Source organism: Rhincodon typus, chromosome 8, assembly GCF_021869965.1.
Source record: "Rhincodon typus isolate 14 chromosome 8, sRhiTyp1.1, whole genome shotgun sequence".
Taxonomy (NCBI): domain Eukaryota; kingdom Metazoa; phylum Chordata; class Chondrichthyes; order Orectolobiformes; family Rhincodontidae; genus Rhincodon; species Rhincodon typus.
The window spans coordinates 68,147,957-68,172,652 of record NC_063339.1 but is presented as its reverse complement, the minus strand read 5'-3'; the positions used below and the strand labels follow the sequence as shown (position 1 = coordinate 68,172,652).

Genomic DNA, 24,696 nt, shown 5'->3' with positions numbered 1-24,696 from the left:
AATACAGTCAGGAGTTAACTGCACAAGGTTGCTTTTTGACAAAAATAATTGAAAATTTGTTTTTGCATTGAAGAAATTTGCACTTGGTAGATGACAAATATACAAAGCAATTCACAGACCTACAACTGTTTGGCCAGGAAGCTGGAGTTATAAATTGTGTTCAGGTTACATTTCTTCTTGCAACAATGCAACATCTATGTTCACAAGTTTGAGTCAAGGTTATTTTGGGTACTGAGAGGGAAAGGCAAAATGAGATGGGAACATCTATTCAACATTTAATGAATATGATCAAGGTTACATTATTTTCTTTTCATAGTGAATAAACTGCAGCAGGCCACCTACAAATCAAAGTGACAAACATTTTCTCTAGGGCCCTGTTTTACCAAATTGTTAACTAAACAAATCATGTTCCAGTTAGGGCTCTCATTATGCAGTGAAAATTCGACAAAATACATTCATAGAATTGTCAGAGATGTGCAATTATAGGGGCAATTATACGAACGCCAAAAATCAGACATTGCTTGGTTCTGGCCCTCTACTGTGAAAGCTGACACCAAGATGAGCAGCATTGCGCACAGGTCCAGTGCCATGTTAATTTAGAGTTACTGCAACTGGTTGCCAGGAAACAGAAGACGACTGCTGAAAGAGAGCAGTGTACTAATACTAACTGGAGAAATAAAAAAAGATGCAGCATTTGCTTGTCATTTTCTCTCAGCAATAGTTTAAAAATTCACTTTGCATTGAACACTCAATGAAATCTTCGAGGACTATTTTATTAGAAAACAAAAGTCAAACAGATATATTGGAAACAATTTATAATATGCTCTGCAGATCCTTTTTCACATAGTCTCCAATTTGCCATTTTAAATTATGTTGCAATAAAGTACCATCTCTATTAAATCAATGCAAAAGTACAAAGATTTTCAGGAAAAGCCACCAACTCAGATCTTGAGCTCAGCTCAGCTATATGTCCAGTGATCAGATGGAAATAGATCAAGATCAGTGTTTCACATTAATGATACTGTTTGCATTTTGGCTCTTCCGCTGCTGTTCTTGGTAGGATTTTGAATCTTCCCAGGGACGTGGTCCTCGGATGTTTACCCAGTCATCCAAGTTCTGTTGCTGTAGTTTCTGTTTTTAATAAAAGGAAAGACAGTATGAAAGTACAGTTCTCAGAAAATCAAAATGTTCTTACACAAGATGACTGGAAAGCTTATGGCTATTGAACATTTATGGGATCATTAAAACGGTAGCAGTGCAGTGGACTGAAGAAATCAAAGTATTTTTACACAGATGTAACAGAATCTATATAATACTCCACAACAAAAATAATTAATTAACATTTATAACTACTTATGTCGTCATTTTGCTCTTCTTAATGCCATTACTTCCTCTCTGTTCAGGAGCCATTTTTCCATGCGTTTCTATGCACGGCTATGCTAGAATTGCACATTTCCCTCATCTTACTCGTCATAGACGGAAAATAAGGGAACTCTGTAACAAAAACCCAAAGAACTGCGGATGCTGTAAATCAGGAACAAAAACAGAAGTTGCTGGAAAAGCTCAGCAGGTCTGGCAGCATCTGTGAAGAAAAAAATCAGAGTTAACGTTTTGGGTCCGGTGACTCTTCCTCAGAACAGAGGAATGGTTCCGAGGAAGGGTCACCAGATCCGAAACATTAACATTTTTTCTTCACAGATGCTAGCAGACCTGCTGAGCTTTTCCAGCAGCTTCTGTTTTTGAACTCTATAACAAATTATGTGCCTTTCTTATTGATTTCTCACACATGCCATGGGTATTTGATTTCCCCAAGCATCCTGATGTTTGCCTGCACTGGAAGAGATGGGGAGAAAAATACAAAAAAAGGGAAACTGGTACTCCTGTCAACAAGAACAAGTTGGGATGACCACAGTTGAAAAGGTATCATTCCTTCACACAAATCATCTTTCTCCTCTCTTCCCAAGTAATTCATTTTTCAGTTTTTTTTCTAATCTACACCAATTCACTTTAAACAGACAATATTATGGATATTAATTTAACATGGGAGCTTCTCTTGCCATCCAATGGCAGACTGTTAAAAAGGAAGTGGAATTATCCATCCTCTATCTCCAACCTTTGAGAGGAAATATCAAGCCACAATTGCGCAGTAGTAGTTAAACAGCACACTGTTTGGGAAATCCCCAGGGTTTCTTGCTCTCATGGAGCAGAATATGGAGCTTCTGAAACAGTCTTCGAGGAAGGCATTTTGCTTGGGATTGTAGCCTTTGACGAAGAGTTTGAGTGTGCATTGGTTTAAAAGTGAGAAGCCACTTATACAAACATCACCTCCACTCTGGCAGCTGCTAGCAGGTATAATGTGTACAATTAGTTCATCATGCTGCACTTTAGTTTCTATCCAGAATTAATTTTTTATTTCAAATTGTCGTAGCACAAGGAAATTGCAGATACCGCAGAAATTTTATTATTTGATGAGCAGTCTTATTTTTAAATTTTGGCCGCATGCCAGAGAACCTTTTGTTTCTCCTGCAAAAAGGGAAATATTGAAAATGCCACAGGAATTCACTCCCGTGCTACACAGTGCACATCAGAGAGATCAGAATTAATTAGGCAGAATGACAATTACCAATGGATGGCACAAATCCTTCTCATGAGACAGCACGGACATAAGGGTCACTATAATCAATCCTCTAGCTTGTGGCGGTCTAACATTAATCATCATATTAACCTCAGTCAATCCCAACAGCCTGAATCCCACAGAGAGCAGTTCTCTTTCTTTCCTCCCTGCCAGACTGTCCTGACAGACCCTCCTGCATCAGTCAGGAGAAAGCAACATAAAGTGCTCAGAACCATGACAATGTCAGACAGGGAGGTGTGAAAAGTGATACCGAGACAAGGAACAGCGTAAGTCAGGAAAAGAATGGGGAAAAATCACTCCCAATTAAAGCCAGCCTTTGTGAATGGCCAATAGACATAACACTGAGTCAGAAAATAAAAAGGCCAACTATGTCACTGTGGGATTCTACACTTCGCCTCATCATTTTAATACTCCGCTGTTGGTGAGAATCATGTCCGGTTTATTCAATATTCAGTCTTAACTCTAAGATCAATGGCTTTGATCATTTTAGAACAGCAGCTCTTTTGTCGTCATCCAGCTGAGTCCATTTCCCTCCTTAAAACACTCCAAACCAAACAGCAAAAACAACCACGAGTAGTTTTTCTTTGCACAGTAAGGAGTTCAAATTGTCTCCACTTTGACTAAAGGCAAGGCTCCCTGTTGGGTCACTAGCACCTCACTCAAATAAACAGAATTCAAAGCAAAGAAAAATAATCATTGGGCCCGCTTATCGATGTTGGCCTTTACGCTCTTATCCCTCTTTATTTAACCTATTGGTATATTCTTCTACACCTTTCTCACATGTTTATTGAGCAGCTGCTATTTACTTGTAAACCTTGACATTGTAGTAGCAGAATCACAGATCCCAACAGTATCCCCTCAACATCTGTTGTTCAGATGTGTGTATGGTCGACAGGACTTTCTGGATAACAATCAAAAGTGGAATTCTTTTAATTCCTCATTTAAAAAGAATAAAATATATCAAAACTGTGCATCAGGACTAATTAAAGAATAAAGGAACAAAATGAAATAGCCTCAAGCTTAGATTATGAATATTAAATCATGTTCAGATCAGTCAATCAGGGCCATCCATTTTGTATACTCTTACCTCATACTCTGATTCCACCGAAACCTTATTTTTATTCTTGTTTAATTGAGCTTCAAGAGCCGGATCAATCTGAAAAGTAGGGGAATAAAATTGGTTTAACTTATAATCTCAAAAAGAAACTAAAACAAGAAACAAACAATTTGTTCAAACTTGTTAGGATACAATACTTACTCTGGTCAAATTCAGAACCACAAACTTTCATGCCATGATTAGCATATAAACACTGAAACTGATTGCTTGACCCAGAACTTTCAACATTTGCACCTCTGCTATTAGAAAGGAGGTTTGTTCCAATTATTTGATTGGCTTCCTCAATGTACTCAACAGTGAGACATTGTGAAACTATTCACACCCCAATACACGTACAGGAGGACTTTCCAAATTTTAATTTAAAAAACAAACAAACAATCACAAGAAGTGGACAGCAATAAGGAGCAGAAACTCACGAGTTTGGTTTCCCCACAATGTGAAAGTTTGCAGCTAAGTGTGGCATCACAAAACTATCATTGGGATTAATCATCCTGGATTGGGATCTTCCATTTCAGTATTAAGTCAAAAATTACTTTTTCTACTGAGGCACTGGAAGGGGATCAATCACATTATTTCCAAAAGAGCTCTTACTGTGGCAGCATATTCCAACAGCTTTTATGGCTGGTGCTTGATTTTATTGCTCAGTGCAAAATTCCCTGCAATTGCTGATGTATTCTTTGAAGGATATGAAACAATATATTTAAACGAATCTTTTATTTAAATAAGAACGCTAGAGTAGAATGGTGATTTTGGAATCTTGATGCTATGACAGAGTAGAAAACACTGTCCATTCTCAGTGGAGATCCAGTTCCCAATCCAATACAGATAGGGGAGGTGAAGTTATACCCTTCTCCAGCAAGTTCCCACATTTTGTCATAACCACAGGGACAGACACAGAGTATGGTCAAGTTTGACGAAAACAAAATAACCAAAGAACTGCGGACGCTGGAAATCAGAAACAAAAACAGAAATTGCTGGAAAAGACACAGCAGGTCCGGCAGCATCTGAGGAGAAAAAGTGAAGTTAACGTTCTGGATCCAGCGACCCTTCTTCTTACAATTTGACAAAGTGTCAGACACTTTCACCTGAGCTGTTGCATGTGAAAAAGAAAATTTGCATCATTACAGCTGGAAATTGATCCAGTCACTATACTCAAGTCAAAAAATACAATTAAATTACAAAGCTTATTTTGACAAAATGCTGGAGCTTTCAGTTATAGGTTTCACCTAAATTTGAAAGATCATCCTGTAAGTGCTGTGAATTACTTTAATTTGTATTGCTTCAATTTTATTTAACTGACAATTCTTTTTAAACTAGGAGGTCAAAATAATTTCACTTAGGTAATTGTTGACTGCCTATATATAAGCTGTTTTGCTTAGAACAAAGGATGACTGAAAATTACATAAGCAATAATCTGAATTTTCACAAAGAAAGTTAGCAAAGCAACTGAATACAACATTCCCAAAAGAAAAAAAAAATTGAACAGTCATTGTTTAAAGGTTTACTTTTGTTCTCAGAGCTGTGGTTTTTTTAAAAACATTTCATCTATTTGACAAGTTAGGTGGAAGATTGCTTCTTGCAACTATCAAAGTACTAATCAACCTTGGAAAGCACTACACACAAGATAACAAAGCTAAATGGGACCTTTGGATGAAGTAGCATTAGCCAGCTGGAACTAATGGGAGCAAGATGTGTTGAAATTATGACTGGAACACCAAGTTACACAGTTTAACAAAGTCATTTTTATACATTTACAGGTCAATAAAGGAACTGAAATAAGAAGAGAGATTGGCTGGAACATAGGAGTTATTTTACAGTACAGGTTGAGGAGCTGTGTAATACAAAGCAGACTAAAGTGCAACCTCCCACTAGCGCTGTCAATTATACTTCAACACATTTACTGATTCCATTTTTAATACATACATGGAAACTTTTAATAGAAAATCAACAGCTTTCGGTTATACATGCTTGTTGACCTTTTGTGAAGATAACTGGTATTTCAAACTTAAGACAATGACGATTACAAAGGAAGAAGCTCATTAGAATATTAGATAAGCCCAGTGCCTAAAGGTACCTAATGGTTAGACAGGATTTGCTGCTGTTTAGATCACCTGGGTGCATTCCTTAAGGTTTATCTAGATCTTTCAGTAAGGACAGACATTAACTAAGAAGAGCTGTGACTCACCCATTAGACTGGTGACACAAGTGCCAGAATAATCTTGGCAAGAGCTTAAAAGGTTGCAGAACTTCAGCATGTATATCTAGGCTGATACTTCAACGTGGTGCTGCAGAAAATGTCTGTCATGTTTTAACGAGACCATACCACCCACCCAATGACCTGGGAAGTTTTTTTTTGTATCAGAGACCAGTAGTGAGCTGAACAGGGTCAAGTTCAAGACTGTAACGAATTCCCAAAGGTTCAGCAAGCCTTCTGATCTGAAAGCAATAAAAAAAAACCTTGGAACGGCTGAAGCAACGACTGGCCATGAATTCAGATGAATTTGCCCAAAGGGTTAGGCTTTAAAAGCTGTTGAGCACATCAATTTGAGCACATAAGCTGAGCAACAGATCCCAGAGAGAATTGGATACAATGCTTGAATGTCTATTTATTGAGCACAGAAGAAGTCCTAGCTGACAAATCGGTTACTGTGGGTCCTGTGCCAAAGGGAGGTATGGGGGTCGGAGGCTGCTTCTCTTTTTTTAAAAAAGATGGCAATAGGACTTTACACCTGGGTGAGGGCTTCAGAGATCATGTTTTTGTGCTACACTCTGAAGTTGCATGAGTAACTTCAGCGAATGATAACGTGTGAAATAAAGTGAAGCCTTTTCCATGTGCTAGGTTTACACAATTATATTTGGGGTTTTTGGAAATGATAGGAAGTAGACAACATTTCAAAGAAAAATGCACTCTGCCCTGTGATGGTGCTGTTTAAAATAAGCCGTTATCTCAGTGAACAACTGGCATCAACTCAGTGCAGTGCTCATCTGTCTGCCTTCTGGAACATACAGATAGGACACATGAAACATCATAGTTAACGTGGAAGACATCTTTTTGTTAGGACACAGATCTTGCTACTGTATAACAATACATTGGAAGGTAAAGGTATGCTCCAGAGTATCATGAGCTTGGAGTTTGTTATGGGAGAGATCACTGACACTGAGGAATATCTGGTGGAGGCACAGAATTTGTAACAGATAAGGCATTAAAATGAGCATCTGTATGCCTGTGGCCTGCATATCTCACTGCACAATACAAAGAACGGAGTTCTGCCAGCACCTTGGACAAAAACAACAAGCTCTTCAATTGTCATCACCAAAATTAGATTAACTGATCATTTAGCTCGCTGTTTGAGATTTGGTGTGTAGCACCTGAATTCACCTATTTACCTAATGATTCATTTCACATGAGATTGTGGAGTACTTCAGAGGTATGGTTTCTCTAGGAAAGTATGTTCCTATATAGCTTGAAGGATGGGAAAAGACTCGTGGGGAAAAGGACTGCGCAGTTCATCGGCTGCATGGTCATGTGGTGGAGAAAGTGGGTTAGGTTACAAACTTTTGTGTACGCATTGTCTATCATCCAACATCCGTGTGTACCAACTGGCTATCAATGGCTCAGAAGGGGGCCATAGAAACTGGAATCCCTCAACAGCACCTTACAAATACTCTACCCACCAGCTAGAAGAACAAGGGCAGCAGGTGCATGGGACATCATCACTACCATGTTTCTTTTCAAGTTGTAAACTATCCTGTTTTGGAACGGTGTCGCTGCTGCTTCACTATGACTGTCAGAATCCTAGATTTCTGACCGTAACGGCACTTTTACAGACTTGGGGAAAATATCATCATTCCTTCAGTGCCCTCTGTTTAAAATCTTGGAATTCCCTCCCTAAGGACATTATGGGTTTACCTAAATCTCGTGGACTGCGGCAGTTCATCACTACATCTCAGGGGCAACTAGGGATGGGCAATAAATGCTGATCAGCCAGCAACACCTACTGTGACTGAATGAATAAAACTATATTAACACTGTAGATGTGCCTAAACCAGATGGACTTCAAAATTTTAAAAGAGAGATTACCACAATTTTATAAGAGAATTTGGTAATGGGCAATAAATGATAATCCTGTCAACAATTACATCTCATGAACAAATTTTAAACAAGTCATCCTGCTTCATGGCCATCAAAAGCTCAGTGACTCTGGGTAACAAAATATGCTAAATTTCTGAGTCAATGTTAACTTTAAGTGCCAGCAAAGGAAGAATCAATTTTAACAGACTCCAAAATTATGAGAAAAGTTGAGACAGTGTGCTCAATAGAGACCTTTTATCTAGATTCAAATGTTCCACCATCGCTGTAATGTGCCTATTAAATATTAGATGGTCTCAATTCTGCTTTACAGTGCAAAACTGCCAAGTTTGGGAACAAATTATGCAAATATGTTGCACAGGACGTCATTCAGTCCACCGAGACTTTCAGGCAGCGCATTCCATCTTGTAACTTAGTGAACAGAAAATACTTTCATTGTCCCTGTTCTACCCGTGATCTTTAGTCTGATTTTTCCTGCCGACGGAAATAATTCTCCCTATTTACTCATAATACAGCTCTTCCAACACTCCAAAGCCTGTCCACCATCGCAAGCCATGAGCAGGATGGAAAACTCTCCACTTTCCTGGATGTGGAAACCTTCAAGAACACTCAAAAAGACCTGGCATAAACCTGTCCAATTAATCAGTGCCTCATTCACTCTCTTAAGCATTCACTTTCTCCACCACCTGCATGACATGGAGTAGCTCAAGTTGCTGGCTCACCACCACATTCCCAGGGACAATTAAAGATGAGCAGTAAGTGGTAGCCCTACCTGCAGTGTCCACATTCCATAAATGAATTTATATACATTTAAAAATTCACTGGGTTTATTTCGAGGAGCATACTGTTTAATAGCAAAGTTAGTTTTAACTTGTACAGGGGCTCTGGTCTGCTCTTTAGACGATTGCACAGTTCTGATCTCCAGGCTATCAAAAGGATACTGAAGCAGAGGAGACACTGCAAAGACTAACAAAGATGGTATGGCATTTAAGAGATTATCACTAACTATCAGGAATGATCAAACAGATTGGTGCAATTCTCCTTCAGAAAACAAAAACCTAGAAATGCTCTGATAAAGGTTAAAAGTTTGAAAGAGTAGGAGAGAGTAGATGAGGAGAGAATATTTCCATTTGAGAGATTCCAAACTAGAAGCCATAAATATGACGACACTTAGACAAATTAAATAGAGGAATAAGGAGAAATGTCTTTATCCAAAATGACTAGATTTTGTTTTTGTGTTGTAGTTCACTAGCATATGAAGCTAAATAATTTGAGAGAAAAATTAATAGGGTATGGTTAAAGAAGGTTATTCTGGAAGGCCTGAGCTAGATTAAATGGAATGAGACTTGTTTAGGCATTTCTACTGCACAAGTTAGGCCAGATAACCTTTCTGTAATATGCAATTCCACGATATCCTGAATTAAAACAGCAATTTCACAACCAAAGCAGTTCACAGTAAAGGCTGACAAAAACATGCTTTTTTTTGAAGCAACTAATGCTGGATCATAGTTACTAGGGCAGCAACCTTCAGATATTTCAGTTTAACTGCAATTTCCCCTCTTGCTTTGCTATACCGTTTATACATAAATATGCAGTTAGTTTCACTGCCAATTTGACAGGGAAATCTGGGGCATCGTGCCCTTGTGGTGTCAACTTTCATTTAATATACTAACCACTCAACGTGCATTGCTATAACTAAGTTGATAAGAAAGTGTAAAATTTGACATATAAACACATTAACGTAGGGTTTCTACACTGTTATTGAACAAAATTGGAACACTGGATTAATGATAGGACCATTATATAAAGCTTTGCAAAATGAGATAAACAACATTAATTAGCCGGGAGCTTGGGTTCATAAACTGCTGGTATTATTAGCAAAAAAAATGTAAAGATCAAAGCTCCAACACATGGCTAAAAATTAAACCACTTCCTAATATAGATAGTTCCACAATGCTACAGATTTTTAAGGCCCAGCACTGCAGCTTTGAGTTGACCCAATGTCAAATTTCTCCTAGAATTAAGTATTTCTCAAAGTTAGTTTTGTGAAAATATGTGGGAGTGTATGCACACAATCAGTGAAGGTACCTTGATAAGTTGACAAGGTTACTTAAAAAGCATATTGAATCCTTATCATTAGTGGCAGAAGAGTGCAGAAGCAGGGAAGTTATGAGAAACTTTCATAAAACACTGGGTAAGGCACAGCCAGAGTATGTATTCAGGTCTGCATAACACTTTTTATGGCAAATGGCAGAGCCTTAGTGCAATCAGGAGAGAATTACTAGAACAGTACCAGGTTAATCAGTTTATAGAATGTCTACAGTACAGAAGAGTCCCTTTGGTCTAGCGAATCTGCAATGACCTATCTGCACTAATCCTACTTTCTAGTACTTGGGCCACAGTTTTGAATGTTCAAACAATTCAAGTGCTCATCCAAGTACCTTTTAAACGTGTGACGTTTCCCACCCTCGCTACCCTCCCAGGCAGTGTATTCCAGATTCCCGCCATTTTCTTGACGAATTTCACCCCCTCCCAAAATCCCCTCAAAACCTCCTCTCGACTTTAATTTTAATGTCCCCTCATTATTTACCGTTCAACTCAGGGAAACAGCCCCATCCATTCCCCTCAATCAGGTCCCTTCTTAGCGGTCTCTGTTCTAAAGAAAACAGCAAAGCTTAACCAGCCTCTCTTCAAGCTAAAGTGCTCTATTCCAGGCAACATCCTGGTGAATCTCTTCTACATCCCCTACAGTGCAAATACATTCTTCGTATAGAGTGGTGACCAGAACTGCACACAGCTGTGGCCAAACCAAAGTTCTGTACAGCTCCAATACTACTTCCCTCTCCTATAATCTATGCCATGACTGACAGCGAATGTCCCATATGCCTTCTTAACAATTCTATTAACCTGACCTGCTATCTTCAGGGATCTATGGACTTTCATTGAGTACTTACTGACTTCTCTTGTTGCTACTTCCAAAGTGAATGGCCTCACATTTTTCAGGGTTAAATCCCATCTATCCATCTGACCAGTCTATACCCTCCTGTAACCCAAGACTGCCTTTATCATTGTCAATCACCCCAGCCAATCTTTGTGTCATCCACAAACTTACTTATTATCCCCCCTACAAGTTCTCATCTATATTGCTTCAGTCAGATAAATAGCCTTCTACCACCACCCTCTGTCTCCTACCACTAAGCCACTTTGGACTCAACTCCCAAGTTATATTGGATCCATTATTCTTTTACCTTCTTCAGTCTCCCATGTGGGACCTTACCAAAGGCTTTGCTGAAATCCATATAAACTACATCAATTGCACTACCTTTGTCTATACACCTGGTCAACTCCTCAAAAAAATTCTATCAAATTTGTTAGGCATGACAGCCCTCTAACAAAGCCGTGCTGACAATCCCGGATCAAACCTCGTCTTCTCCTGGTGGAGATGACTTCACCCCTTTAGAATTTTCTCTCAAGTTTCCATACCACTAACGAGACACAACCTAGCCTGCAATTTCCCTGATTTCTCTCTACCACCCTTCTTGAAAAGGAGAACCACATGAGCAGTCCTCCAGTTCTCTGGCATATCTCTTGTGGCCAGAGAGAAATTAAATACTTGGGTCAGAGCCACTGTATTCCTTCATCTCCAACAGCAGCCTGGGATACAAATCATCTGGAGCTGGGGATTTGTCCACTTTTAAGCCCACCAAAACCTCCAATACTTCTTCACTTTCAGTTATCTGGAAGAGACTGGAGAAGCTGAGGTGGTCTCCTTAAAGCAGTGCAGGTTAAGGAGAGGTTTAGCAGACAATGTTCAAAATTATTAAGTAATGAGAAATTGTTTTGTTGGTAGAAGCATCAGTAAGTAGAGGACAATGTGCATAGATCACTGAAAGTTGCCACCCAGGTTGATAGCGTTGTTAAGAAGGCATACAGTATGTTAGGTTTTATTGGTAGAGGGATTGAGTTTCGGAGCCATGAGGTCATGTTGCAGCTGTACAAAACTCTGGTGCGGCCGCACTTGGAGTATTGCGTACAGTTCTGGTCACCGCATTATAGGAAGGATGTGGAAGCATTGGAAAGGGTGCAGAGGATGTTGCCTGGTATGGAGGGAAGGTCTTATGAGGAAAGGCTGAGGGTTTTGAGGCTGTTTTCGTTAGAGAGAAGAAGGTTAAGAGGTGACTTGATAGAGACATACAAGATGATCAGAGGATTAGATAGGGTGGACAGTGGGAGCCTTTTTCCTCAGATGGTGATGGCTAGCACGAGGGGACATAGCTTTAAATTGAGGGGTGATAGATATAGGACAGATGTCAGAGGTAGGTTCTTTACTCAGAGAGTAGTAAGGGCGTGGAATGCCCTGCCTGCAAAAATAATAGACTCGCCAACTTTAAGGGCATTTAAAGTGCCTCACACTTGCTCAAGATACTAAACCCCATGAACTACCTTAACCCTTAACCCAAAAAAAGGCATTGGTACGTTTGCCTTTATTGGTCTGTGTACTGAGTATAGGAGTTGGAAGGTCATGTTGCAGCTGTACAGGACATTGGTTAGGCGACGTCTGGATACTGCATACAATTCTGGTCTCCCTGCTATAGCAAAGATCTTGTTAAATTTGAAAGAGCGTAGAAAAGATTTACAAGGAGTTACCAGGACTAGAGGATTTGAACTATAGGGAAAGGCTGAATAGGCTGGGGCTATTTTCCCTGCAGCGTCAGAGGCTGAGGGGTGACCTTAAAGAGGTTTATAAATTCATGAGGGGCATGATTAGGGAGAATAGTCAAGGTCTTTTTCTCAGGACAAGAGAGTCCAAAACTAGAAGCCACAGGTTTAAGGTGAGAGGGGAAGATTTAAAAGGAACCTTACGGGTAACTTTTTTTCATGCAAAAGGTGGTGTGTGTATGGAATGAGCTGCCAGAGGAAGTGGTGGAGGCTGGTACAATTACAACATTTAAAAGGCATCTGGATGGGTATATGAATAGGAAGGGTTTAAGAGGGCTATGGGCCAAAATGCTGGCAAATGGGGCTATATTTATTTAGGATAACTAGTTGGCATGGACGAGTGGACCGAATGGTCTGTTTTTGTGCTGTACAACTCTATGACTATGTGATAAAAGGACAAGTCAAAGCCAAAGCCAAGAGTGTCACGTGGCAACTTGGCTCAGTTGGTAGCAAACACAGCTCAGAGTCAGGAGGGTAGGGTTTAAAGATCCAACACTCACATTTAACTTATATTCAAAGTTCAGAGGATAACCGTCAAAGTGCAACATTAGTGGAGACATAAACACTGCCTATTTAGTTGCTTAAAACGGAGAGTGATGAACTCTGGCACAATTTAACATTGGGGAGCTTCCTCCTTCAGTCAATATTCCTTACTCAAAATTGAACCAAACAAAAACAGATCCGCTAGCCATTCATGGGAATACAATTTGTGGGATCTTGCTATGCAAGTTGAATGCTTATCTACACAATACTTCAATGCGACATACTGGACACAAGATAAAGTAGTATATCAGCGCAACTCTGTTGGGACTGCATCTCACTCCGATTGCCACATATCTGTTGTAACTAACTTTCACATTTATACTGTTGAAACTACTCAAAGCTTTGAATAGTTTGTTTTGCATTTAATCACAACTACAATCTTATTAGCAGCACCAGCCCTGCACCACCTTTCTCTCTATAGGTGTAATGGCTCTCGTGGCACAGTGACAGCGTCCCTACTTCTAAGCCAGGAAGATAGCAAGAACTGCAGATGCTGGAAGTCAGAGTCAATATGAAACGTTGACTTTCCTGCTCCTCTGGATGTTACCTGACCTGCTGTTTTCCACCCACTCCACACTGTATCGACTCTGAGCCAGCAAGCCTGGGTTCAAGTCCCACCTGTTCCAGAGGTGTAATAACATCCATAACAGGCTCATTAGAAAATATCCATAAAGCATTGCACATTTGCTGTTATTACAGCTGGAGCAGTAGGGGATGAGTGGGTGATGCTCACATTCTTGGTGACAGCTAAGAGGGTCTGAATGGAAACAATGCTGAAACATGAGTTTGGAGTGAGGGAAGCAGGGCGGTATATGAAGACACTTGGAACTGTGTGGCATTGCAGATACACAGAAACCAATCAAAGCAGATGGAAGGGATTGTGCTGATGCATGGAAATCTTAGGTCGAGGAATGATGATTACAGTTATTGCAAAAATAGTATGTTTGAGACAGGTCACCATTATTACTGCTATATTATAATAACATTAATTTGCACCTGCAGCTCACCAACATTATTCACCGTGACTGCGATATCAGTTACTTCATCTCAGTGTGCCTTGCATTTCTACAGTCACCCCCAACATCTTTCTATTTATAAGCTACGTTTTAACGCTGCTCATCGCATCCAGTCCTCTATGAGCCTTGTAACTTCACTCTAATATTTCAACATGGAGCTTTCCTGCGCCATATTAATATAAAGCCTCCCCTTGAAGCACCTATTGTACCCTGTTAGGACAGTTATCCAAGCTCTGGAGGTGCAAACGCTCACATCTTACACTGATCCCTCCTACCCCACAACTATCCAATATTGTGGGAACTGACAACCCTATCTTCAGCACTAGTCCACCAACCGCACTAATCTATCCGACCGCACTGCTCCTGGGCTCACAAGGATATGGTGCTGCCAATAATCCACGTACCACTAACTTTAACGGTTTGAACTTTAACTGCAGGACCTCAGCTTTTATTTTCTTTTGGCTTCAGTTCCAAAATGAACCGTGACTTCTGGTTATTGTCCTTCACTATACAGAATGTTCTCAACTCTCCTGCTCTTCATTCAGTCCTGACTTCGCTCACCTTTCACAAGGAAGAAATTAGAGCCAGAGATTTACATCTTGAAGAACAATTAAACTGATTTCTTCCATTATTTTCTTCCTTAAATTTGTAGCCCAAATATCTTTACCATGACAGCAGAAAGCCTGGATATTGCATGGGATAATGATTCAACATGAGAGAGTGCAATATCTGACTTACAGACAGCAACACCAAAAATGATATACATATATAATGCACAACATAGCTAGAACTGATAGGGTTGCAGGTTTGGAAAAAATATCGAAAATGCTTCATTCAGCTACAGCAGAAGACATTATCCAAACAGAATAGTGACCAGATATTTCTATGCATTGCAACTAAGAAATGGAATCAGAAAGCTCGTATCATTTGGAACCCGAATGCAGAAGTTCTAATCCGTGATAAATCAAATGCTTGGTAAAGCAAGATTGTTGAAACAATGAATGAGACAAGATTAAATCATCTCATCTATTAACACATACCTTTTAGAAGTTGGGGCATTCAGTATCATCTAAAGTTAATTCTGCAAGGTAGAAATCTTTTCAGTTGCTGCTGGGGCTCCTTTTTTTTTTTAAAATCACCTACCAAATTATTTTAGATCATGCACAGAATACTGTGAGACAGGGAAAGCTGCAAACCTATAATATCACAGCACTGAGTTTTTTGGGAAAACAAACTCTTCCACCTCTTCTTCCAAACAGCCTTGCAGCAGAGACTCCCCACCCTACCAGCAAAACACCATTTAAAAAGATTTCTTTGTTCCAGCTGTTCTACCACATCTGTGTTTTAAATCTTGCCAATGAGCCAGCTGCTGCTGACTCAAAGTATTTTGAATTATCTGACAACTTTGCATTTTGTGCCTGGTTCCTTAGCAGCAGCAGATTTGTAATGCTCAAATCTGCAATGACAGAGGAGTGCAAATGAGGTCTTGCAAGTCAATGCTATCACTTATTTTTAACTCCATAAAATTTCTGTACAATTGGAGAGTTCAGAATACATAACGAAGCCGAGTAGGACTGACCTGATTAATCGTACACATGCTCACTGAACATTAGGTTTGGGAAATCAGCTTCAGCACATCTAGGTGTGAGGATAAACAAAGCAGTTCTGAACATGGCACAGTTTCTGAAAAGCATTTTTTAAAAAATGTACAATGTGATAGAAGACAGAAGTCACACTTTATTTAAAGACAATGTGAATGCAGAAGGTGATTTCTCTCTTCCTGTAGTGTCTTAGGGTTGCTAATCATGGCCACAGTACCATTATAGGGCAAGACAAAGAGGAAGCCTTCAAGAGCATACTCAGCTGGCATGGGATTTGAATCTACATTGTTGGTATTATTCTACATTACACTCTGGCCATCTAGCCAACTGAACTAACCAACCTGCATGGTGATTACAGCAGGATATTAAAGAGGTTTGAAAAAAACGTATAATTCAATGTTAACACTTTAAACACAAACTAAAAACGAAGGAGCCACTATTTCTAGTGCTATTCAATACATTAAATTCCCCAATAGCTTTTACCTGCTGTATTGGGCAGTCAATTACAGCATTTATCTGTTAATCAAGGTTCAGCAATTTGAACATTACACAGCATTAGACGGCATCTTCAAAATTCATATGAAACGTTGCAAATGTCAGGGCAGCTGCAGTGCAGAGTTTACTAACAGGCTATAAAATATCAAAATTAACTGCATAGCAAATGAGATTTAGAAGAGAATACAAGGAAGAATAGACCACAACTTCTCACTGACTGAAACAACCATAGGTTTCATACTGATCATAGATCATAGAATCCCTACAGTGTGGAAACAGGTCCTTCGGCCCAACAAGTCCACACTGACCCTCAGAGCATCCTACCCAGACCCATCCCCCTATAACCCACCTAATCTACACATCCCTGAACACTACGGGCAATTTAGCATGGCCAATCCACCTAGCCTACACATCCTTGGATTGTGGGAGGAAACCGGAGCACCTGGAGGAAACCATGCAGACATGGGGAGAATGTGCAAACTCCACACAGACAGTTGCCCGAGGGTGGAATGGAACCCAGGTCCCTGGTGCTGAGAGGCAGCGGTGCTAACCACCGAGCCACCGTACCGCCTTACTGATGGCATAAAAAGTTATGGGAGTGACAAGAAAGTTACACAAGGCCCAAATAACACACTGGCCCTCTGCTCTGCACTGTTCTAAAAAAAATCAAATCCATAATAATTGAATTACACAGGAATTATACTCAAATAGCATTTATGTCAAAAAGTCTCAAGGCATATAACCATTTCTAACAGCAATACTCAAATACATCTGGAACACACTAACACTTTCATTAAAGCAGATCAATAGCACGAGAGTCCAAATGTTTACCCTCAAAGATGTGAATGAAATGCTACAATAAAGTGAAGAAAATCTAGTAATGATGGTATGGGTGCTGAAATCTAATGGGATTTTGGAAAAACATGAAGTAGATCAATTTATGCCTTTAGTTAAATTTTCCACCCAGTCAGCCAAGATGAGCGTTACTAAAAAGCAAATGCCATCACATTTCTGAGAGGAATAATCCATAACATAAAACTAAACACATCTGGCAAAGATTAGTACTAAATTAGCATTGTCATAAAAATGTCCACAAGCTGGCGGATGTAGGGAACAGAAATATTATATTGGTGCAATACCCACCCCCCACCCTACCTTGCAAGTATTTAAAATGGAAATCTGAAATAAGTGTCAAGGAGATTTCAGGTGATATTCAGAATGAAGAATGAGGAGGGTCTGGAGGGGTCACAACAATGGCTAGGCATCTGAGTGCAGGTGAGTCAGGTCATGCTGATGGCGTTATGTGCAAGAATGTCGAACCGGTCACCAACTGAAAGAATCACAATTACTGTGACACAATGACTTTCAGCTGGTATCTGCTCCTTCCACAATCGTAGATATACATCAACTTAGAGTTCAAGCAGGTGAATTACCTAATTTTCAAAAGCACCCTCTGAAATGTATTTCAGTATTAGTGAACAAAAATAGCTGTCTATCTAAGAGACATGCACCAGCAAACTGCAAAGATTACATGTTTCCTCAAAACCATAATTGCAGTGAAGTCAGGATATAAAACTAACTTTGAAATCTGATGAAGGAGAACTAAATTTAAGATCCATTCTGGAGTCATTAGCATACTTGAATTTCTGAGATAGCACCTAGCTGTAACTGTTTCCACTAAAAGATTATTTTAAATAGTTTCCCTCATTCCATCTTCTGAAATCTTTCAATGCCATTGCTGTAAATGCAATGGGATGAAAATAATGAGATATACTGCTTTGAGAGACAGAACCTACTCTGCTCATCATCAGGCAGCTGCAAAAGAGCACAAACCTGTCCAAACTATCATCACTCACCCATACTAATCCATAAACAAAATAAAACGCAAATTAGTAAAGGCACTTTGTTCATCTTGCAAGCAAAAGGGAAAACCATCAAAAATTTAACATAGACAGCTTTGATCCTACAGAAGAGGAATCATGGGTCTTTGACCAGAAAATTCAGCCACCAATCATACAATTCATGTGAACAGGGGTATCAAGTACAGCTGTAATTCGCTCTGCAGATCAATGGCCTTTGACAATCCAATGCTCACACTTTATAAATAGCAACGTAGATGAAACCCGAGAGAGTTGGCAGTTTCAGGAAGAAAGTGCAAAGAAATGACATCTTTTTTAAAACAAAAGTGTAATCTATTTGGACGTGTTATGACACACTTCTGCAGCCTTTATGTTCTGAGATGGGACTTGAAGCTATACCTTCTGACCCAGAGGTGAGACTGTGCACAGATCCTCGGTAACAGGTCCATTCATTAGATAACTACCAAAGTGTGAAGCCACTCAGAATTAGACGAAGTAGAAATTTCTGGCTCCTTCAGCCTTTTTGATAGAGTGCATAACACGGCATCAAAAATCATTTTCATTTACTAGATTACAATGTTATTGATTTAATTGTGCAGGACTCTGCAATTGCACTCAGTTTCAGACAGTAACATGATCAATAGGCAAGCTTCAGGTTAGCGCGCATTGCTGCAGTTAAAGGCTTTGAAATGCAGAATCCTTTATGGCTTACCTTCCTCTTCACTTTTTGAACATCATAGCGAACCTGTGCAAATTCACGGAGGCCAAAGGATCCGCCAATAATAAGCAGCTGTGGAACAAAAAGAAGTTCATTTAAGTTAGCAAAGTAAATCGTGCTCAAATACTCTGGGGGAGTCTGAGAGCTTATGTTAATGTGTTTGCAAAGAGGGGCTTCAGTGATGCAGACAAACTACAGAAGCTGGGCTTGGTATCTTCAGGGAAGTGATGATTTTGAGGAAACTTCATAGTGTCATTCAAACTGAAGAAGGGATTTTGATGACGCAGAGAGGAAGATAGTTTCTACTCAGCAATCATGGAACACAGACTTAAGTCGTCTTTCTCTGCCTGTGCCTCACCTTATCATGACTTTAAAAAAAAAGGGCTTCTACGACCTGAAATTTGCTGCCTGAAAGATGTGTTCTCTTTTAAAACAACAATGAAAAGCTCGTTCAAATGGCTGACACACAATGGGCGAAGCTGCTTCCTCCTGTGCTGGGATAATTCTCACTTCTTTTTGGTGACATTTACACATTTCAATCCCTTGTAAATGGTACTGGCTTTAAAAGGTACACATCACTGGGAGGAAAATGAAGGAAAAGAAATGAGAATTGGGATAAAGGGAGAACATTTCAAATAGAACTTGTAAAGTAAATTGTATTCCATGTTAGTATAACCTGAAAAAGCATTCATAAGCACAGGCACAGTCATACAAATCGATCACCTGTAGTCACTCGGTCATGAAACTCCACCATTATAGAGGAGCCCAGGCATCCCTATTCTCATACCACAAGATGAAAGTCAAACACAGTCTACACAATATTCAGTATCATTTACAGACCTTCACATACTGATACAGTACACACTCATATGCACAAGACACGAACATTCAGGCTTGGGCTAATAAGCAACAAGCATGCCACATATAATCTGTTTCTAATGAGACAGAATTGACCTATCCCTCCTTTACATGCAAAGGCTATATAACAGCTGAATCTGAAACATTGAGGAGGTTGCTATTGACAAGAAATTGAACTAGTCACATAAATACTATGGATGCAAGAGTGTGTCAGGAACTGGGAATTCTATAGCATATAACTCACATCCTGACTCCCCAGGCTCTGTCCACCATATGTAGATCACAAGTCAGGACTGTGGCGAAATACTTTACTTGATCACATGACTGTACCTCACAAGCTCAACATCATTCAGGATAAAGAAGCCTTTCTTCATTATTCACTCCCTCCACCAAAGCACACATTGGCTACTGTGTGCCATCTACAGGATGCACCGCAACAACTCACGAAGACTGCAACAGTAGCATCCTCCAAACGCATGATCTCTCCTATTTAAAAGGACAAGGGCAGCAGTCGTACGGAAACATCACCACATGCAAGCTGCTGTCCAAGCCACACATGATCTTGAATTGAAACTTTATATTGCTGCTCTTTACTCTCACTGTGCCGAAAGCCTAAAATGCGTTTCCTAATGGAACTGTGGGTGCACCTCTACCAGATGAGCTGCAGCATTTCAAGGTAGCAGCTCACCACCGCATTTTCAAAGGCAATTATGGGTGAGCGAACGTTGCTGTCCTAGCTAACATATCCATATCCCATGAATAAATTAAAAAATGTTGCTTGAAGCCATCCGTCAGCCTCAGTCCTAAAATACACAATCTGATGAAGAGTCACCTAGCCTCGAAACATTAGCTTGCTCTCTCTCCGTGGATGCTGCCTGACCTGCTGTGATCTCCAGCGTTTGTTTTCATTAAAGATTCCAGCATCTGCAGGACTTTGATCCTAAAATACATGGTATTCTGTTTCAGCCTACTGTAGAAGATAACATGCAGACTATAGCATTTGCTACAATTTGTGTTAAACACACGTGCATTCATATGCTTTGGTTACTCAGTTGATGCATGGACACTTAATATTAATTGCAGAATAATGGCACAAAACCTATTAATACTGAATAGGAATGGAGGGGGGAGAAAAGTAACTGTTTAGATAGTTGAACTCATCAAAGCAAAAAACAGCTGTGCAGAATACTGTATCCCTGAAACTGTTTGGCAAACATTAAGCAGCAGCACTTATTGGCACGGTGTCACAATTACATAATGTTGGGAACACCCCACTACAATAGGATAGAAAGGCAGAGAGGGGAAGCTAAGTGAACATTTCCCATTCCATCAATTGTTCCATAATGGAGTGATTTTTGCCAGCTTTAACCCTTACAGGTCTGCTGAACGTTACGCTCAGGTCAACACTTAGCATATTGGAATTAAAACATACTTTCGCCTCAAATGTAAAATAGTAAAGTGAATGCCTTCATATCATGTCATTATATGCAACGTTCCTAACTCACATCAAATTGTTGGCACACCTAATGAGCTCCCTTATATTTGTGAATAACTATTAGAAACTCATTAGACGCAGGGTATACAGACAGAATGACAGGCCATTCAGCTCATTCTTCCTTAAAACCTATGATCAGCAGTGTCTGGTACCTTTAAATTTGGCCCCATCTTTCTTTCAAGGAGGTTGTTTAAAGTATTACTCATTGCAAAGAAATCCTTCTCTGTATCAGACCTGCACTTGTATTTTACCACAGCTAAAAGCAGAGTGACTCAAGCTAAACTTCTGTCCATTACACTGGATATGTGGTCATCATGAATGGATTACCACCAAAGTCCTAATGATTTTGCAATCTTGACAAGTTTCACATCATCTGCAGCTTTTGTTTAGGCCACCTAACTGAATGAAGACTATAATTAGTTAACTGAACAAGCAACTCTACTTCAGGAATACAGTTAGTTAACTAATAAATAAACCACTTTGATTATATCCATTATGTCAGTTAACATAAAAAGAGTGGCAGGGTACCTCAGACCAGTGCAGTGCACCCCCTGTCAGAAGTAGACCTGATTAACCACAGGGTTTGGAAGTATTGCCAACTGGAGGAGCTGGAGTTTGGACTCTGGAACTTGAACAACAGCTGACATCACTGGGGTCCATCCGGAAGGATGAATGTTTAGTGAATAGCACATTTTGGGTGCGATCACCCCATAGTGTGAAGTTTGTAGGCACAAAGGGTCTGGGTGATTGTCTGTCAGTCAGTCAGTCATTCAAAAGAAGTATAGGCTAATAGTTCAGGAGGACCATGTGGCTGTAGCTGGAGAATGTGCAGCAGTGAAGGCTTTTGATTCTTCAGGCATTAGGACCAGTTCTGGTGAAGGTGGAAACAAAAAATTGAAAAAAAATCAATCAGGCTGGAGGTTGCACCTCAGCAGGGCCACAGATGTAGAAGGGCAGAAAGCACAGCTAGAAAGGGCAGGTATCAAAAACTACAGAAGTGGGTTTGGAAAGCTGAGCAAACAAGTATTGGAAAATAGACAAAAAGGAGCCCAAAAGGGTTGGGCTTTTAGTACTTACCTAAATGCAAAGAGTCAAAGCAGAAGAGCAGAGGGCTGGTTCCAGTTCCGCAAGTGAAGTATAATTTTTTTAAGCTTTATCAGAAAGATCATTTAGAAAAGGGACAATAATGCAACTTAACACTCTTAGTTACAGCATTTTCAGACAAAAGACACAGTGGGGTAAAGATAGAGATGGGATGACAATATTGATTAAAGAAACAATTACAGCTGTGACAAAGGGTGGTACGTTACAGAGATCAAATGAGCTTAGACATTTAAACCAAGGAACAAACAGAAGGGGAAGTGGCACTGCTGGGTGCATACTACAGACCTCCAAACGGTTTGATTCTCTCAATGCTGATAAAATATGGACTGTTGATTTCAGAATTTCATAGTTTGATTTTAATCCTTGAGATTTTCACAGACTGAAATGGTTTTAAAAAGAAAGAAACAAAAACACTGAAATTGGTTACAGCAATTACCTGACCACACAACAGACAAGTTTCACAAAACTAATGTGGAACGAACAAATAAAAGCAAAGTAGTGCAGATGCTGGAGATCTGAAATAGCAACAGAAATTGCTGGAGGAACTCAGCATGTCTAGCGGCATCTGTGGAGAGAGAAGCAGAGTTAATCTTTCAATTGTAGTATAACTCTTTACCAGAAAAGGAACAAACAAAGCCAGTCTGAAATGAAATCAGTATTTTAATCAAAAGGCACCAAAACTAATGACCTCAAGTAAGGTGTGAAAATCATCTTTTTTGATTAACAACTTTATGGGAACTGTCGCACACTGGATATGGAACATCATTTACAAACTGCAAATCAAAAAAATCAACTTGCAGAATTGAATTAATAAAACAAGCTTATATTTCAAGGAGCTGCTTGTGGCAGAAAAGAGATTAATTTGGGACTGTAGAACTGAAGGTGCAAAAAGTTCTGCATCTCAAGTAGGAAAAGAGACGTGATAAGACAAATCACATCAGAACACAGAACAACTGAAATATTTGCTATTGCCGATAGTTCAAGAAAACAACTGCGGTCTCAGATTAAAATCTTACAGCTCGATGACATCCCACGGACTTTAAATTGTATGTTCCTTTCACCTGGCTCTGTACTGGACACAAAATCTTTGTAACTTTCCACTTGCATCATCACATACATACTTGACATTGCACCTTCCTCCCAGCAATATCAGATAATAAAATCGCTTCCTTTCACTCAACCTTATAATTGGTTCCTATCTGATCAAGTGGAAATTAGTTAACATTTTAATTGGAAGAGTACGGCCTCACACTAAAAACAATGCAAATCTTTGTTCACAACTTACAAGGCAGGGACACATTCACACCTTTTTGCCTAATCGCAAAAAGCAATGAAGATAGAAGATCAAATCTGTAAGGAAATTCCTGACAAATGCAAAAAGAACAGAAGAGTAATAGTGGGGGAATTCAATCACCCTAATAACTGAGATGCAGTGAGTTTAAAAGATACAGAGGGCGCATAATTACTGACTACATTCACGATAACGTGTTTTTTTCTTAAAAAAGTCATTATGTGACAAGATGAACAAGATACTGGGGATGAAGGTAGGGTGGGGGCTGGTGGAAGATTTAGTTTCAGGCAATAGAGCTGAGCAGGTGAAAGAAATATCAGTGAGGGACCACTTTTGTCGTAGTCAGTGTAATTTAGTTATATTTAGCACAATTATGGAAAAGAACAAAGATAAATTATGAGTAAGGTTTCTAAATGGAGTGAAGGCCAACTTGATTAGGCTGCGAAACAACTTAAAATTGTATTGGAAACATTCATTTCAAGGTAAATTGGGGCTGGAGCAAAGGGAAGAAAAAAATTCAGAGTTGAGGTAAGCAATTTTTTCTAAGAAACAGATAGGGCCGTTGAGTCTAGAGACCTTTAAGTGACATGATAGAGGGCATCGTAAGATACAGAAGGGAAGCTTGTATGAAACACAAAGAGCTGGAAAGATATTCTTAAATTGGAGAGGGTTCAGAAAGTATTTACCGGGACCGGAAGGTTTGATCATAAGGAGAGGCTGGAGTGTAGGAGGTAGAGGGGTGACCTAGAGGTTTCGAAAATGATAATGAGCATTGATAAGATGAACAGCAAAGGTCTTTTCCCTAGAGTAGGAAAGTTCAAAACTAGATGGTATATTAATACGAGGAGAGAAAAAATTAAAAGGCACCTGACAGGCAACTTTTTCACACAGAGGATGGTTGGTATGGGAATGAATTGCCAGAGGAAGTTGTTGATCCAGGTACAGTTACACATTTAAAAGACATTTGTACATGCACATGAACAGGAAATATGGGCCAAACTCCAGCAAGTGGGACTAGTTTAGCTTGGGAAACTTGGTCAACATGGACAAGTTGGACTAAAGGGTCTATTTCTGTGCTGTATGAGTCTGAGTCTAGAAGTGACGCAAAAATACAGGGGGTAACGTGAAAGGGAAATTAGGAAAGCAAAGAGAGGG

The 24,696-nt window shown here is 39.6% G+C and overlaps 1 protein-coding gene across 1 annotated transcript; it reads right to left on the bottom strand.

Moving 5' to 3' along the window:
* Window positions 1-752: 752 nt before the first annotated feature.
* LOC125483781 lies at window positions 753-23,369 on the bottom strand. Its single transcript, XM_048600450.1, has 4 exons — window positions 23,267-23,369; window positions 18,788-18,966; window positions 3,723-3,791; window positions 753-1,131 (listed from the first exon to the last, which is right to left on the bottom strand). The coding sequence occupies exons 1-4, from the start codon at window positions 23,367-23,369 to the stop codon at window positions 1,000-1,002; spliced, it is 483 nt and encodes a 160-aa protein (XP_048456407.1). The 3' UTR covers window positions 753-999.
* Between the last annotated feature and the right edge of the window lie 1,327 nt (window positions 23,370-24,696).

Coding starts and splice junctions, on each gene's coding strand:
- LOC125483781 (XM_048600450.1), bottom strand. CDS start 23,369: ATGTATGTGATGATGCAAGTGGAAAGTTACAAAGATTTTGTGTCCAGT. Junction 3,792..18,787: donor TTCAAAAAGTGAAGAGGAAG/GTAAGCCATAAA, acceptor CCTACTTTTCAG/ATTGATCCGGCTCTTGAAGC. Junction 1,132..3,722: donor CGGTGGAATCAGAGTATGAG/GTAAGAGTATAC, acceptor TATTAAAAACAG/AAACTACAGCAACAGAACTT.